General features: G+C 40.8%; 1 protein-coding gene across 2 annotated transcripts in view; it reads right to left on the bottom strand.

Annotated features, from left to right (window-relative positions):
* Positions 1-716: 716 nt before the first annotated feature.
* The window catches only part of LOC143935487 (histone-lysine N-methyltransferase EZH1-like), a 598,044-nt gene continuing 580,145 nt past the window's right edge, over positions 717-18,615 (bottom strand). For both annotated transcript variants that reach the window (XM_077459407.1, XM_077459408.1), the window contains exon 22: positions 717-15,998. In XM_077459407.1, the coding sequence (XP_077315533.1) occupies positions 15,938-15,998 (61 nt within the window). In that variant the 3' untranslated portion in view covers positions 717-15,937. The remainder of the gene's footprint in view (positions 15,999-18,615) is intronic.

Genomic DNA, 18,615 nt, shown 5'->3' with positions numbered 1-18,615 from the left:
AATGGAGTTCATCCTTAAGATGGATATAAACTCAATTCATGAAATTTGACCTGGGCACATTTATCTGTAGTGTTTACTCATCTCACTCCAAAGCACTAAGTTCCATGTCTTTCTGCTGCTTTGTTTCCCTGTTATCAGTATAATAACTTCTGACAAGTTCTCTGACACTGGAGATAAAAGCAGCTGAAATTTTTTTCCAGGGAGGTTGCTGTAGATTAGTAGAGAGCTGATCTATTCACAGCACAGCTCTGCATGTTTCTTTCTTCCTCTGCCTATGTGGAGGGGGGGGGGTGCCTTTCCTCCAATCAGCAGTCATACAGTGTATGCCCAAACTCCCCTCCCAATGCTGAAAGAGGAAGTAAAAATTCTAGCACACTGTTCACCTTCTAAAGAATATAGAAAGCTGAAGACAGCAGATATACATGTAAAACTTATGTAGGGAGATTTGTTTCATCTCTGTGTACCATCAGAGGCTGTTCACTTCACTGGGGATATGTGAAGGTTTACATCCACTTTAAGACCCGAAGACGAACACGCACACTAGAAAAACCCAATCCTTTTTTGGGGCTCAATTAGGGTGATCCTGGCAGCATGACAACCGGATTACCAGTGAGTATGAATTTAACTTATACGGAACATTCAATTTCTTGTCAAGGCCTTTCTGTTTATTGACAAGAAGAAAAAGCAACACCAAGCTTTTAGGCACAGGCAATATGTCCAAGAACCACTATGTTTATTTTATTACCACATGGCAGTCACACATGTACATAACAATACACCTTCACATCTAGAATTTCTAGACTTTTAAAAAGACTTACACAATACTTATTTCCATAGACTTTTGTAATGCGCATAAATTGTTAGATATAACAAACATACTGCTTTGCGTACCATAACTGTAAGACATTACCATGCATATTAATAGCACAAGCATGAAGATATATTTATTTATATGCAATCTTTTTTTTTCTATGCACACCATATAACATTACTTTAAATACATACAACTCATAATATTTAATAAATCCAATGGCCACAACTGAGAAGAGCAATTACATTTTTATTTTTTTATTTTTATTTAGAATTGTATTCTAGCGATCCCCACCTTGAAATTCCTATGACCCAATGTGATTATTTTACATCTGTAACAATGTATTCCTATGTAATGCATGGGATAATCACTGTACTCTGCATCCTGTCTTAAAATATATATTCATTGGGGAAAGAGGGAAAGTGCTGCAACCATAATAAACCTGCCTCTCCACCTCATCCAATCAAAGAATGCTTTGCATTTAGGCTACTTTCACACTGGGGCATTGCAGGCGCTGGCGGTAAAGCGATGCTACATTTAGCGGCACTTTACTGACGTTTTAGCGGCGATATTCGACTGCTAGTGGGGCAGTTTTAACCCCTGCTATCAGGCCAGTCACTTAGCACAGGACCCAGAAGCAAGTGGAGATCACTGGTTTAGCAGTGTCTGCTTCAGTGATTTTCAGCTTCCAAGGGCATGGGCCAGGTATGGTATATACATAGTTACATTGTTCCAAGCTGGAAAAATGCAACTATATATAAAATATACAATGCCTGGAATTATTCTTTAAAAAGTGTCCTTTCATTGCAGAATCTTAATGTGACCTATGGAATAAAACATTGTTCTGTATGACTAAATTAGTGCAATCTGTCAGTTTGGAGAAGACTGGTTTTGTGTTGATCCAGCACTAAGCAAGGCTAATAATATGTTTTTCTAAATTAATATGTGTCAAAAAGTTCATTTTTCATGGTTTACTAAGGGACACGTTCACATCTATGCTTTTTTCAGCCACTGCGTTTTTGGAAAGGGTCAGGGACTTTTTTCAACGCAAAACTGTGCTTTTTTTGTTCAATAGACTTGAATGGAAAAGCATGTAGGGTGTTTTTGCCACAATTTTTACTGTGATTTGTGTTTTTTATTCAGCCTAACAACAAATTGGGCAAAAAAAAAAAATGCAAAACACATCAAAACCATGTGTCTAAAAATGCAAAACACACAGAAGAAACAGATCAAAAGCAAACTGCATAGGTGTGAACCAAGCCTAATTGATGGTTTGTGAAAAAAATAGCAGTAGGATTGGTGAGCTTTTTCTGCTGCAAAACCCTAGGTATTAAAGACGACCTATTGTACTAAGCCGGAGTTGCCATCCACTATCGCCCTCAAAATAGAAAGAGAGGAGCCTCAGTTATGGTAAGTGATGGCATGAAAATTTGTATCTTGATATAAGTATCATTTTACTCTTTAATCACTTAAAGGGGTTAAATCATCTGTCCTATGAATTCAGTGCAGTTGTTTTACTAAAGGGAAAAGGCCACAAAATATAGGTTTATACGATTTACAAATCCCCGCATTCTGTTTTTATGTAGATTTTACATAGTGTCCCATCATTTTTGGAATCGGGGGTTGCAAAATTCCTACGCATGGTCGGAAACAATTTGACGCATGCTCTGAAGCACTGAACTAAATTTTCTTGGCTCGTCGTAGTGTTGTACATCACCTCGTTCTTGACGGTCGAAAGTTCAGAGAACTTTTGTGTGACCGTGTGTATGCAAGTCAAGCTTGAGCAGAATTCCGTCGGGAAAACCATCCGAGATTTTCCCGAAAGAAATTCTGCTTGTGTGGCCCGGGGCATAAGATCTAAACAGCAGCGTTTTAATTATTGAAAAATGTTGCTGTTTTGATCTACTTCCTCTGAAAGATCTGTGAGTGCTTCTATACCAAGTTTGAATTTGCATGGATCTCTTTGTGGGTTAGTACCTGGGCATTCCTGACAAAGCCATGTGGGTAGGTGGTGTAACCGGTGGAGGCAGAGCCAATAGATGTAATTTTCGGTCTGGAGCCCAATGCAGGTCATCTGTATGTGTGTGTCACGATCAAGGGGTCAGGCTCGAAGACCAGTTGCAAGATTACCATGACCAGCAGGATAGGTACACAGGCAGTCACCCTGGCAGATGACACAGGCTCACCTGAGGTGCAAAGTCTAAGTACTAACCGGAGTTCAGCAGAGCTCCTGATGGTGGAGATGGATTTTCCTACATTAGTACCAGGTCACGGTCTTCAGGATCGCCCCACCAGGAGGTGAGCAAGCCGCGGTCCTGTAGTGGATAAGTAGGTAAGGTCAGTAAACAAGCCACGAGGTCAGTAAAGAGTAGTTGCAGGTTGGTGTCAAGCAGAAGCATAGTCAAGGAAAAAGCCAAGGGTCGATAAAGAGTCATAGCAAATATGGACAGCAGCAGGGAAGACAGAAGCAAAATACTGACTGGAGAAAGCACAATATTCTGGCAAACAGGAAGTGCAGAGACATGGCTTAGATCAAGAAGTTCGTGGGAGGAACAAAGAGTTCAAGGTTCAGCAGAAATCAAGATGCAATACAGGGTTGTCCAAAGGATCTGACAAGGTGCTGTCCAGCATCTTAGGTAGCTTAGTGAGAATATTCACTGCCAGACACAGCCAAGTACTCCTTTCCTCCCAGGATGGATTAGGGCAAAGTTTGTGAGGGAACCTCTGGTGAAATTCTCTTGTTAATCTAGGCACATGTACATTCTCCTCAGGCTCCCAATAATTTTCTTCTGGCCCATATGCTTCCCATTGAATCAGATATTATAATTTGTTCCTAAAGATCCTGGAATCAAGAATTTTCTCCACCACATATTCTTCTTCACTCTGTACCTCAACAGGTAAAGGGAGTGGAAGAATTCTTCCAGAAAAAGCATTTTCGTGAAATGGTAGCGATGTGTGAAACACAGGGTAAATCCTCATACTGTCGGGAAGTTTTAGGCGAACTGCGACTGGGTTGATCTGAGCCGAAAGATCTGGAAAGGTCTCACAAACTTGTGTCCCAATTTTGCAGATGGAACTTGAACCTTCAAATTTTTAGTAGATAACAAAACTTGGTCACCCACATGAAAGGTAGGAAGTGCTCTGCAATGTCTATTTGCAGCCTTCTTGTAACTTTCCTGAGCTTCTCTCAAAGTCTAGATCAATTTCTCCTGAATCTCCTGTAAAGCAGTTAATCTGTTGGTAACAGCAGGAATTGGAGTTGAGATAGGGAGATCAGGGATAAAAGTTGGATGATGCCCTGTATTTAGGAAAAAAGGGGTTTGAGAGGCGGAGCTATGTTTAGAATTGTTATAAGCAAACTCTGGTGTAGGAAGATGGTTATCTTCAGGATGACTGGGTGGACTAACAAAACATTGAAGGTACTGCTCTAACAATTGATCAGTCCTCTCGGTCTGACCATTAGACTGGGGGTGAAAAGCAGAAGACAGATTGTTACTTCTAAAGCTGAGCAAAAGCTTTTCCAAAATTTTTAAGTGAACTGTACTCCTCTGTCAGAAACTACATCTTCTGGAATTCCATTTAGTCTAAAGACTTCTCGAACCATAAACTCCGCAGTTTTTTCCAGAGGGTATTCCCTTGACAGGTATAAAGTGAGCCATCTTAGTGAAGCGGTCGATACAACCAAGATAGTGGTAATTTCTTTAGAGGGGGTAAATCAACCACAAAGTTCGTAGAAATTGATCCCTGTGGTCTTGGTGGGACAGGGAGTGACTGGAGCAACCCCAAAGGAGAAGCTTGTGGTGTCTTGTGTGCACAGACCAGGCATGAGGCTACAAAACCCTTGACATCTTTCTTGTACCCAGGCCACCAAAAAGAACATGAAAAAAGTTCCTCTGTCTTAGAAACTCCAAAATGTCCAGCGAGTTTGGAGTCATGAACCAACTTGTGGACTTCAACCCAAGCAAATTCAGGTACATAAAGGCAATGTGCTTGAGTCCAAAAGTTGTTCTTGTACTCAAGGAGGATGTCCATGGGAGGATTATTGAGGAGTGGGTCATTCTCATACCCTTCCTTGATGAGAAATAAGAATGAAAGTTCTTTTGAGGCAGGATTGTGTATTCAGAGTTCTTTTCCTAGAGAGGCCCAGACAACATCTGTGATAAGACATCGGCCTTACCCTTCCTTGACCCAGGTCAATATGAGATAATAAAATTAAACCTCAAAAAGAACAATGACCAACGTGCTTGTCTAGAAAACAATCTCTTGACAGAACGAATGAATTCCAGATTTTTATGATCGGTGAGAATAGTCACAGGATGCTTAACACCTTCCAGCAAATGTCTCCATTCAGAAAAAGCTTAATTGCCAGTTACTCCTTATTCCCAATGTCATCATTTCTTTTGGCTGAAGACATTAAAGGAGAGAAAGTAAGCGCAAGAATGAATGTCGTTGAGAGAGGATAGCTCCCACGGCAGAGTCAGATGCATCCACTTCCACTATAAAAGGTAATTTAGGATGGAATGTAAGCCAAGAACTGGATCTGGGCTTGTTCAAACTCACATTTCTCCAGTTTGATGTACAGCCGATTAAGCCTTAATCTTTCAAAGGCAGTGCAAACATGTTTGCAGTGCTCTTTTAGGTTACTGGAAAAGATAAGGATATCATCCAAGTAAGCAATCACAAATTGGTCCAACAGTTCTCGAAAAACATTGTTATGAAGTAAAAAGGGGGGGAATTTTTATTTTTATTGTTTATGAAGTGTTGAAAGGTTGCAGGGACATTACAGAGATCAAAAGGCATGACCAAGGACTCAAAAAGTCCATATCTGGTTCTAAAGGTGGTTTCCCATCCATCTCCTGGACGAATGCGGACAAGGTTATATGCCCCCCCCCCCCCGTAAGTCAAGTTATGTAAATACATTGACAGAATGAAGTCTTTCGTACATTTCCGAGATCATCGGGAGTGGATAACAGTTTTTAATAGTGACCTTATTCATGTGCCTGTAATTAATGCATGGACGCAAGGTGGAGTCTTTCTTTTCAGCAAAGAACAGGGCTGCTCCTGCAGGAGATGTTGAGTGTCTAATAAAGCCCTTCTCTAAATTCTCATCAAGCCACTCCCTGAGGACTTTTAATTCAGGTTCTGAAATATTGAAAAAGTGGCCAAAAGGTATTTCTGCCCCTGGGAGCAGCTCAATGGGGCAATTGTATGGGTGGTGAGGAGGTAACTAATTTGCATTTTTTCTTATCACAGACATCAGGGAACGCATGGTATTGTGAAGGCAAGTTGTCATATGACTGGGTAGATACCACACCAACTTGCAATTCCTTGACTAGCAGAGAACTTTTTTGGTCAGGTTCTCTAGTGTGTTCCTTGCAGTGGGAGGATGTGAAATTTATAGTCCATGCTCCTCAGTTGATGAAGGGATAGTGAGTGGAGAACAAAGAAATGCCCAAAACAATGGGAAAATTGGGTAATGTGGTCAACTGAAAGTTGATGGTCTCACGATGGGTCAGCCTCAAACTGAAATACCAGAGGAACAGTTTTATGAGTAACAGGTCCTGAAGATGAGGGTGAACCATCAACAGTCTCCATCTCAATAGGAGCATATGTATTTCTGGCTTGAATGTTATTGCTGTGGGCAAACTATGTCCATAAAGTTTCCACCAGCCCCAGAGTCCAGCATAGCAGAGCAGGGGATTTCACCGCCCTCAGAGATAAGCTTAATAGGGATGACAAAGTGAGATAGTGGAGAATTTACTTTATTTTCTTTGAGAATCAATGGGGAGATAAACTAGGTAATAGAGTTTATTTGTTCAGGTACGATAACATCAGTCACAGCAATTGTTCTTCTAACCTTGTTAGGACAGTTAACCTGCGTAATGCCAAGAGTCCCCACAATATAGACACAGGTTCTCCAAACGTCTTCTCTCTTTCTCCTGAGTTGAAATGGATCTCTTAATTGCATCAACCTGCATAGGTTCATCTGTGTCAGAATCTGGAGAAACTCTTGGATCCTTCTGAACAAATTGACTAGCAGAGAAACGCATGCCACCATTACTTCCAAACGCTCCAAGTCTCTCCTTCCTCCTTTCTGTAAGACTCTAATCAATTTGGATACATAGTTGGATGAAGGCCTCAAGATCATTAGGAGTTTCTACTCTGGCAAGCTCGTCATCGCTCATTATCTTTTACCTGTTCAGAAAGCCCTTGGCGGAACTGACTTTTTGTGCTGCTGGGTTCCAAGTGGTATCTCTGATCCGACATCTGAATTTGGCTGTTTACTCAACAACGGAGCGTTTACCCTACCATAAACTATGCAACTTTGCTTAAGCAGTAGCGCAGGGGTTGGGATCATCAAAAACTTGATTCATCGCGGAATCAAAAGTCTGGAAATCATTTAGCATTGCACTGTCTTGTTCTATAGAAGGGGAGGCCCAGGCTAGAGCTTCCCCAGTCAGAAGGTTGATAAAAAACATTACCTTTTATCTTTCAGACATGAAAGCAGCGGGTCCCATTTGGATAAATATGCAACACTGGTTAAAAAAAACCTCTGTTATGGCAGCAGTCTCCATTAAACTTGGGTGGGGGGTGAGGCATATCTGCATTAGCATAATCATGGGAACATAGGTCCAGCAATCGTTTTTTCAGAGCACAGATCTCTTTGTGTTGCTCTTTCACCACACCTTCCAGCCCAGCAATTTTTTTCAAAAGGTCAGTAACGAGTAGTTGCAGGTTGGGATCAGGCAGAAGCGTAGTCCAGGAACAAGCCAAAGTCGATAATGAGCGCTAGCATATGTGGACTGCAGCAGGGAAGACAGGAGAGAGATACTGGCTGGAGATTGCACATCCTGTTTGCCAGAATATTGTGCTGAGACATGTCTTAAATCAGGAAGTTCGAGTGAGTTCAAGATTCAGCAGAAACCAAGGCACAAGCCAAGGATATCCAAAGGATCTGACAAGGCGCTGTCCAGCATTTCAGGTAGCTCAGTAAGAAGATTCACTGCCAGACACAGCCGAGGTCCCAGGTTCGGGTGTCTATGTGAGCAGATTTAGTAGCAGTTTTATAAAAAATAAAAAAAATGAAATATATGTAAGCTCCTTGAGGGTAGGGATTGATGTGAATGTACAATGTATATGTAAAGCGATGTGCAAGTTGACAGCCCTATATAAGTACCTGAAATAAATACTTCACTATTGCCGGCTTTCCTGTTTTCCTTATGGTGAGCTACATAGAGATGTCACTCTCAAGGGGAAGCACTCAGCGATAAATTGGACCTGTTTGGAAGATCGCATCCTCGGATGTCAGATTGTATTAAGAACCTTTCAATTTATGCACTGTAGACCTGTATAATTATATGGGTGCACAAACAAGGTGAGCAAGCAATCTAGCTGGTGGAGGAGCTCTGTCTTGATTTATGGTGGAGCACGGATTGCACCGGTGTAAAGAGAACTTGTATAGAAGACATTTTTATTTTATGTTGAAGGAAGGTTTGTGTGCAATGATTATTGAGTAGACTTCACTTTTGAGAAGCACTGATTGGGAATATTTTTTTTTTGCTTAATTCGTTTTTATTGGAAAGAAAAAACATAGTATACAGAGAATATAGTAGGAAACTAACTGAAAATAACATAGCCAACAGTTATAGAGAAGTGACTATGGTATATATCAGGCGTCATGGTATAGAATCCAGACCACTGAGGTTGCCAGCTATCATGGGCTCTACACACCATAAAATTTACTGTGAGGGCCCTCACATAACCGTAAAACATTTGCAAAATCCACAATATAAAAAGTAAGTAGAGAAGGAATGAAAAAAAAGAAAAGGGGAGTGAGAGTTAAGGTGAAATGTGGAAAGGGGGGGGGGGGGGCTGAGTCCTGCCTCGGTCCAGTGCCTTTGTAGTGATAGAGTCAACATGTAACACATTATTTACTTATTTTGGGACAAAATATCCATATATGAAGATGTGTATTTGAAGGCAAACCAGCAGGACCATATTTTCTTCCCCAGGTCAGACTTATTCCTAAGGGAATAAGTGTGATTGGGAATATTATAAGCAGCGCAACACATATGATTGGCTTACATATCTCAAACATAAAGTGTCTTGGCTATCCCTGGGATTATACACATATTATATATATATATATATATATATATACACACACATACACACACATTAATTTTTTTCTTACATTTAAAACTGTATTTTACATTACAGTTGTGCTCATAAGTTTACATACCCTGGCATAATTTATGATTTCTTGCCCATTTTTCAGAGAATATGAATAACAAAAACTTTTCTCTCACTCATGGTTAGAGTTTGGCTGAAGCCATTTATTAACAATCAATTGTGTTTACTCTCTTTAAATCATAATGGCAACATAAACTACCCAAATGACCCTGATCAAAAGTTTACAATCCCCAGTTCTTGATACCATGTATTGCCCCCTTTAACATCAATGACAGCTTGAAGTCTTTTGTGGTATTTGTAGATGAGGCTCTTTATCTTCTCAGATGGTAAAGCTGTCCATTTCTCTTGGCAAAAAGCCTCCAGTTCCGGTCTTGCATGAACTGCACATTTGAGATCTCCCCAAGTGGCTTAATGATATTGAGGTCAGGAGACTGAGATGGTCACTCCAAAACCTTCACTTTATTCTGCTGTAGCCAATGACAGGTCGACTTGGCCTTGTGTTTTGGATCATTGTCATGTTGGAATGTCCAAGTACGTCCCATGCACAGCTTCCTGGCTGATGAATGCAAATGTTCCTCCGGTATTTTTTGATAACATACCGCATTCATCTTGCCAAAAATTTTGAACAAATTTCCTGTGCCTTTTTAGCTTACACATCTCCAAAACATCAGCGATCCACCTCCTCCGTACCTTTCATCGTAGGCCTTGTTGACTTCTCTCCAAATGTAGTGATTATGGTTGTGGCCAAAAAGCTACACTTTACTCTCATCACTCCAAATGACACTGTGCCAGAAGGATTGAGACTTGTGCTGTTTGGCGTATTGTAAGTGGGATACTTTGTGGCATTTGCATAGTAATGGCTTTCTTCTGGCGACCATGCAGCCCATCTTTCCTCAAGTGCCTCCTTATCGCGCACCTTGAAACAGCCACACCACATGTTTTCAGAGAGTCCTGTATTTCACCCGAAGTTATTTGTGGGGTTTTTTTTGCACCCCGAACAATTTTCCTGGCAGTTGTGGTTGACATTTTAGTTGGTCTACCTGACCGTGGTTTGATTTCAAGAGAACCCCTCATTTTCTACTTCATGATTAGCATTTGAACACTGCTGATTGTCATTCTCAATTCCTTGGATATCTTTTAATTCCCTTTCCTGTTTTATACAGTTCAACTACTTTTTCCTGCAGATTCTTTGAAATCTCTTTTGCTTTCCCCATGACTCAGAATCCAGTTGTTTAACCTCTCCTGAATGATTTAACTTGACAGCTAGAATCCAAAGTTTAAATACATCCATTTAGCCACGCTTACATGCCGTGTTTGTGTTTAGGAACGTTTAAAAATAAAAAATAAAAAATTATATATTTTTTTTTGTTAAAATTAAAAAAGTCTGTAAACAAAACGCTGCTAAACACGAGTTACTGTGCTTAGCAGCGTTTGCAAGCTGTTACATGCATTTGGCGTTTTCAAATGCCTCTGAACGTCAGTCTTTAGCCCATTTTTTTGTGTTCCAAAAAAGCTTCTAAACTCAACTGCCTAGAAAGTACTATATAAGAAGCTGTGTATATGTACTGATAAGATAACAGAGGAGTTCAGAAACAGCTGAAAAAAATGCCCAACTGCTCCTAAACGTCCATTTACCAGCAGCAGTGTACATGAAGCCTTAGGCTGGGTTCACACTGGTATAAAATGACAGTCAAACCACTTTGGATCTGACTTTGCCCTTTGACTTAAAGTCCAAAATGTGTCCAACTTCAATGAACAGGGATCAGGGATCAACAATATCAGGCACTGTGTCTGGTATGAATCTTTAGGGGGAACTCCACCCACATGGGTTTCCCCTCTGGGAGCATACCAGGCCTTTTGGTCTGGTATGGATTTTCAGGGGAACCCCCACGCTGAAAAAACGGAGTTGGGCGCCCCCAAAATCCTTACCAGACCCTTATCCGAGCACACAGCCTGGCAAGGTCAGGAACAGGATGGAGACAAGCGAGCGCCCCCCTGAACCGTACCAGGTCGCATGCCCTCAACATATGGGGGTGGGTGCTTTGAGGCAGTGGGGCCAGATCTTGGCCCCCCACCCCAGAAGTCGTCAGCGGAGGAGGCAGAAGAGCCAGAGAGGGGAGAAGAGATCGGAAGAGACGATGGAGCTGCCTTAATAAATTACTTTAAAAATATGTGCAATGTGTGTTATTTTTAACTTTTTTTTTTTAGGTAAATGGTTAGGGGTACAATGTACCCCATACTCATTCACATAGGGTGGGGGGCCGGGATTTGAGGGCCCCCTTGTTAAAGGGTGCTTTTCAAATTCCGATAAGCCCCCCACCCACAGACCCTGACAACCAACGGTCAGGGTTGTAAGGAAGAGGCCCTTGTTCTCATCAACATGGTGACAAGGTGCTTTGAGGTGGGGGGCACAGGGCCCCCTGTGCCACAAAGCACCCACCTACCATGTTGAGGGCATGCAGCCTGGTACGGTTCAGAAGGGGGGGTGCTCGCTAGATCCCACCCCCTTTCCTGTCCTGCCGGGCTGTGTGCTCAGATAAGGGTCTGGTATGGATTTTGGGGGGACCCCAATGTAGTTTTTTCGGCGTGGGGGTTCCCCTGAAAATCCATACCAAAGGACCTGGTATGCTCTTGGAGGGGGAACCCATGCTGTTTGTTTGTTTTTTATTGGGCGTGGAGTTCCCTTTCAAGATCCTCAGAGCACAAGTCGCATTCCAAAGTCAGTTAAGACGGTGATCCGACTTTGATCTGACTTCAGTGATAATCAATGGGCTGAAGTAGGATCAAAGTTAGGCCAAAGTAGTGTAGGGAGCATTTTCAAAGTCGGACCGACTTGTGTTGGATCAGTTAAGACGGCTCCCATAGGGAAACATTGACATTCACATGTCATGCGACATGAGCTCCCAATGTAGGAGCGTTTGTCATACCAGTGTGAACCTGGCCTAATAAGCACACACTAATTATAAGCAAACAGATCACAGGTGAGGATGGTTACCTTTAACAGCCATTGTCATTATGATTTAAAAAGAGTAAAGACAGTTGATTGGTTGATTGAAAATAAATGGCTTCAGCCAAACACTAACCGCAAGTGAAAAATGTTTTTGTGTCATCATTCATATGCTCTGAAAAATGGCCAAGAAATCATAAATTCTGCCAGGGTATGTAAACTTATGAGCACAACTGTGTAGATATATATATATATATATATACACACACACACACTATATTGTTGAAAGTATTGGGTCGCCTGCCTTTACACGCACATGAACTTTAATGGCATCTCAGTCTTTGTCCGTGGTGTTCAATATTGAGTTGGCCCACCCTTTGCATTTAACCCTATAACAGCTTCAACTTCTGAGAAGGCGATCATCCGCACTGTCTTTGTGTTCTGATAGGGACTCCACTCCACGCTAGAAAACAATGATCAGTGCTCACAGCCATTGGATACCAGCACTGATCGGATGGTGGTTTTTCAGCATGCCGTTCAACAGAATCCGATCTTGAGGCTGGCTACTGTAGAACAGACAACCCGTACACATGGGCCAAAAGTTGTCAGGTACCTGCTAAACTTGCCAATTTTCAGCCCGTGTATACAAATCTTCAGTGTGGATCCTGGCTACTCTGTCCTTCCTCTGATATCTGCAAATGTATGTGTCAGTTTGACAGTTTTCCAAGACACTAGGCAATCTACTGCAATACAGTCCCCCACGAACACGGCAGGTCGTTGATAGCCTCAAATGTGCATGTTGCATATTCACACTCCCTCCCACTCAGATGTAGAATTCCACCCAGCTCTCTTCTCTGCACATACTGCAACGTTTGACATCAGATTCCTATCCCAGGAGAAATACCACCGGATCGGTATAATCCAAGTAGACTTGGGGTCATGAACGGATAGCCGGACATTCTCCTTGAGGATTTTCTGGTAGAGTTTAGAATATATGGTTCCATCAATTATGGTAAGTTGTCCAGGTCCTGAAGCTGCAAAGCAGCCCCAGACCATCACCCTACCACCACTATGTATGACTGTTGGTATGATGTTCTTTTTATGAAATGCTGTATTCGTTTTATGCCAGATGTAACGAGAAGCACACCTTCCAAAAAGTTAAATTTTTGGCTCATTAGTCCACAGAATATTTACCTAAAAGTCTTTGGGATAGTCAAGATGTTTTTTGGTAAATGTGAGATGAGCCTTTGTGTTCTTCATGGTCAGCAATGGCTTTTGTGGAAGGCTCAGGATGAGAGAGGGCTACAGATAAACAGGTACCACTTATGTGGTTGGATGTGCTTCATCTCTGTGTATCACCTGAGGTTAGTCACTTCAGTGGGCATATGTAAGGGTTTTTTTTTTCATTTTTTATCACTTTAACCACTTAACGTCCTTAGGCCATTTTAAAACGTCCTGAACTTCTAATGGTTTCCAGCCTGCAGCCATGAGCTTGGTTTTATTTTTTTCAGCCAAAGATAGGCTGTTTAGTAAAAGTGTTCTGGGTAGCTCTTTTACCACTTTTACAGTATTGAAAAGGTGAACAGATTGCCCCAACTCTGTTCAAAGTACTGGAGATATTTAAAGATTAGTGGATATGGATGTTCCTATATCATAGGGCATTTGCAAAATCTAGATTTAAAACTTAAAGAACACAAGATGGAATGTAGTAACTACGTCCTGCAAAATATCCTTCCCTTTGCTGCAGCTAGAAAAGTAATTCAAGTAACATTTTGTGTTAAAAGCTATGGGGAGTGAAGATGTCCCTTCTTTTGTCACGTGTTCAGAAGATGCGTTTGGTTGTTAGACCTGAGCACTGGACAAATGCTTCCCAATAGCTGTAAGCATTGGGTATTTTCGCCATCTGTTGCAAAGATAGCAACAGAGAGGGACCACAGACAAATTGAGTATTACTAGGATATGGGGAGGGTGGGGGTACCGTCACAATCAAACTGCTGCTTTGCTCTGAAGGTGAGTGTCACGTTCAGGGGTTGTAATTTCCTATGAGGGTAAACATTAACTTACTTGAAATATAAGAAGAGCTGCCTCTTTAGTACCTGAAAAAACCCACACTTCCAGATGGACTTCTGATGACAAATGTGGTCATCAAATGTTCACATATATTATCCTGGTCCTATTTTTATAGTTTAAGTACTTGTGAGAATTGATATACAGTGATGTGAAAAACTTATTTGCCCCCTTCCTGATTTTTTTTGCATATTTCTCACAAGATTCAGAAAATCAAACAAGTTTTATTATTACACAAAGATAACCCAAGTGAGTACAAAATGCAGTTTTTAAATGATGGTTTCATTTATTAAGGCAAAAAAGCTGTCCAAACCTGTCTGGCATTATGTGAAAAAGTAATTGCCCCCTAAACCTAATAAAGCATTTGTGATAATTGGCAATGAGTCTTTCACATTGCTGTGGAGTAATTTTGGCTCACTCTTCTTTGCAGAATTGTTTAAATTCAGCGATGCTGTTGTGTTTCGGATCATTGTCCTGCTGCATAATCCAAGTAGACTTGAGCTTGGGGTCATGAATGGATAGCCGGACATTCTCCTTGAGGATTTTCTGGTAGAGCTCAGAATATATGGTTCCATCAATTATGGCAAGTTGCCCAGGTCCTGAAGCTGCAAAGCAGCCTCAGACCATCACGCTACCACCACTATGTATGACTGTTGGTATGAAGTTCTTTTTATGAAATGCTGTATTTGTTTTATGCCAGATGTAACGAGAAGCACACCTTCCAAAAAGTTAAATTTTTGGCTCATTAGTCCACAGAATATTTACCTAATTTTTGTAGGCCAGCCACTTCCGGGAAGGTTCACCACTGTTCCAAATTGTCTCCATTCGTGGATAATGGCTCTCCCTATGGTTCACTGGAATTCCAAAGCCTTAGAAATGGCTTTGAAACCCTTCATATACGATACATGTACATTACTTTGTTTCTAATCTGTTCTTGATTTTTTTTTAGATTGTGGCACGATGTGTGGCTTTTTGTGATCTGTTAGCGTGCTTCACTTTGTCAGACAGCTTCTATTTATGTGATTTCTTGATTCAACAGGTCTGGCAGTAATCAGGCCTAGGTGTGGCAAGTGAAATTTAACTCCGCTTTCCAAAAAAATGTGGTTAATCACAGTTTATTCATGATTCAGCATGGAAGGAGGCAATTACTTTTTCACATAGGGCTAGGCAGGTTCTAACAGATTTTTGTTTCCCTTAATAAATGAAATAATTTAAAAACTGCATCTTGGATTTACTCGGGTTATTTTTGTGTAATATTAAAATTTGTTTGATGATCTGAATCAATTAAGTGTGGGAAATATGCAAAAAAAAAAAAATCAGAAAGGGGCAAATACTTTTTCACATCACTTTATATGGATTGGATAGCCACAAATTAGGATTTTCTACTCCCGATAAGGAAACCATTAAGGAGAAAGGTTAAGATCAATTTGGGCTGCATTTGACTAACCATGACTCTGATTTATCACTGTGCTCTAAAGAATTGGTTCTGAAATCACAGTGGAAATATTAAACAGCTGTTTCTGAAAATATGTCTTATACTGTTCAGTTTAGCAAACCTCTTTAAAAGGGTCATACGTTTCAATGTCAGCATATAGGTTGGGGAAAAATTACAAACAGCACATTTAACCACCACTGCACATAACACCTTGAAAGAAGAACTGGTGACAATTAGACTTTTTATGGCTTGGAATCACAATGTGTGTTTGAAAACAAAGTGCCCAAATCTGGAGTTGCACAGAATTTTCAGACTTCAAGTTACCAACGGAATGACTACAGAGGGTCCTGCAAAGTCCAGTTTGACTGTAGCTTTGTCTCACAAATACATTCACAATGAAGTGTCAGAACAAACACAGAGATTATGAGTGCCAGAGAAAAAGTTTAAAATGGTTACACAATGCAAAAAACATGTTGGAAGGATATTAGATAATGTCCGTTTCTCGTTCTATACCCACATACTTGAGAGCATCCGCCTGGCTGTATCTGAAAAATAAAGATGACAAAAATTGATGTTAGGGTCTACAAACTTGCAAGATACCCGACCTATTTTTTTTGAGTAGAATGGAAACTCCATACCATCAATGCCAGGGAAGTCTACACTCCCTACTTTGTTCCTACACAGAGCACAGAGCAGTCTTAAGAGCGGAGCTCCAGTCGTTTTTGTGTTTATTAAAAGTCAGCAGCTACAAAAAGTGTGGTTGCTGGCTTTTAATAAACACACACTCACCTGTCCTAGGATCCAATGATGTGGACGCCTGAATCATCGCTTCTCTCCCTCTCCTCTCCCCAGCATGTCAACTGTGGGCACCCGGCTGTGACAGCTTGCGCTTTACAGCCGAGTTCATGTGCAAGTCACACTGCACCTCCCGAATGGTTGGTCAGTCTTCTGGAACCTGTGACGTGTCCCAGAAGACTGCACAGAGAGAGGAGGACAGGAGAACTTCTGCTCGGATCACCTAGGCAAAGAAAAAAAAAATCACATGCCAAACGTGATAGGGCAGGTGGGAAGAGTGCTTAAAGTGGAACGTCCCCTTTTGGGTGGAGCTCCACTTTAATACCAGAGTCGCACAGCAAAATCAAGAATTACAACTTGGCCCAGGGAGAAAGGAGGATAGCCACATTCAAATGACTGTACATGCAGAAATGGTGTTGTGGTAACTTGCTGTTTGTTGTATGAAGCAAGTCAAGGTACCATGTGACACGCACCTGTTTATGCCATTGAATTTGGTCAATAACCAGTTAAGTGCTTTGGGCATATGATGCAGGCCCCAAAAAAACATTATATACTTTGGCCATACACCCTGTTCCTCACTTTTCTCTGTGCTGCTCTCAACTGCTTTTTCTGGTAAATCATTACAGCGGACGTTTCAGTTGCTGACTGTTCCAAACAGTGTTCAGAAGATTCATTAACATAAGTGATGACCTTTGGTCTGCATATGATACCAGTTAAAGAAAACTTACAAGTAAAAGAAAAATAATTTATGTAGCATTTGTTTCTATTTAACATCCTTAGTTAACCCTAATCAGCCTATTTAACTTCTTCCTCCCCTTAGTTTTTTTTCTTCTGTTCTTTTTTGTGGTGCATTAAAAAGCATTATTTCGCACCTTACAGTAAAGTAGTGCACTGAAATGAATAGGCTGTTGTGATGCACTGAAACACACACCAGTGCATTGCAGTGTGCTACAATGCAAATGTGTAGCTTTAGTGCACTGTGGTGCCATTCAAAGGTAATAGGACTGCAAAGTGTTAACATATAAGGGGTTTTCATAGGTGTGAAAGTTATAGTGGTTTTTACAGGTGGTAGTTTTTTTACAGGTGGTAATTTTAATTTTCTCCAATTCCCTATGTAAAAATCATCATGTAATATTTTTAGGAAATTTTCCATGTTTAGGAAGGTAAATATATGCTATTGACTGTTATGGGTGAAATGTATCACAAGCAGAAAAAAAATCTGCTAAAATCTATACTGTCAACGCCACTCTGTTAGTATATATAAAAGTTCCTGTGAGCCTGCTCTGATTATAAATTGCCCAATTGGCACCGTGAAAAACAGCTGCAAGCGTTAAACACGTCTCATAAAAACATGCAGATAAAAGCAAAAATATATAAATATATACGCTCCGCTTTCAAATATTCTCTTCACATTATATATATGCATGTGAATCACACACCATGATACATCCAGTAACTAGTGACTGTAAAAATTGACAATAGTGCAACAAATAGTTATGAATACTTAAAAATAGTAATTATATTTCTCCCTGAAGTAGATCTGGAAGTTCCCTGTATCGATACATGTTGGGGAGGGGACAGGACTGATGTTCAGCAGGTGACCTGTCAGGAAAGAATCCCATACCATCCCAATACCTATCCGGTATCTTTACATGCTGTTTACCTGATGTAGAAGGCGCACTGACGCACCTATAATATGTGAGTACCCCATAAGAGGGTTTTATGTGATTAATAAACTTAAAACGTTATTACACCATCTAGTCCTTTTTTACTCAACCGAGGTATAGTGCTGATGGGTCCAGGAGTCTGGTTAAGACTGCAGGGCCCCAGAGGTGGTTCACAGACATGTACCGACTAAGCTTAAGTGCAAAGTCACACGCTCAGAGGTGAGCATTTAAGACCAAGGGGGGAGCACCTGCGTGTGATCACTTTAGGCTTGTTTTGGATTATCTACACAGCAGTTTACAAATCGCATGGATCACTGCGGCTTTCTTTGGATTATCTGCACAGCAGTTTCCAAATCGCATGGACTTCAGAAACACTTATGAATTGAAATAAATGGATGACACATATGCACATAGAAGCACTTTTTGTTCATCTATATGTTTTAGTGGATTGAGTCCACTATATGGTTGTATCAAAATGACTGTTATCACCATATGGATGCATGTTATAGCACTCCGTACTAGTGTGATTATTTAATTTCATTTATATGTTCACTTTTAAGTATTCATAACTATTTGTTGCATCTGTTCGTGTCTACACTATACATTAGATGAGCCTGTTATAATTATATATCTTCGTTTATTTTTATTTCAAGAATTTTTCAACCTCCCCTATTTACTACAGAGAGCAAAATTATTTATA

Source organism: Lithobates pipiens, unplaced genomic scaffold (assembly GCF_037356315.1).
Source record: "Lithobates pipiens isolate NorthernLeopardFrog02 unplaced genomic scaffold, aLitPip1_a1.2 Scaffold_28, whole genome shotgun sequence".
Taxonomy (NCBI): domain Eukaryota; kingdom Metazoa; phylum Chordata; class Amphibia; order Anura; family Ranidae; genus Lithobates; species Lithobates pipiens.
This window is presented reverse-complemented; position numbering and strand designations above follow the sequence as displayed.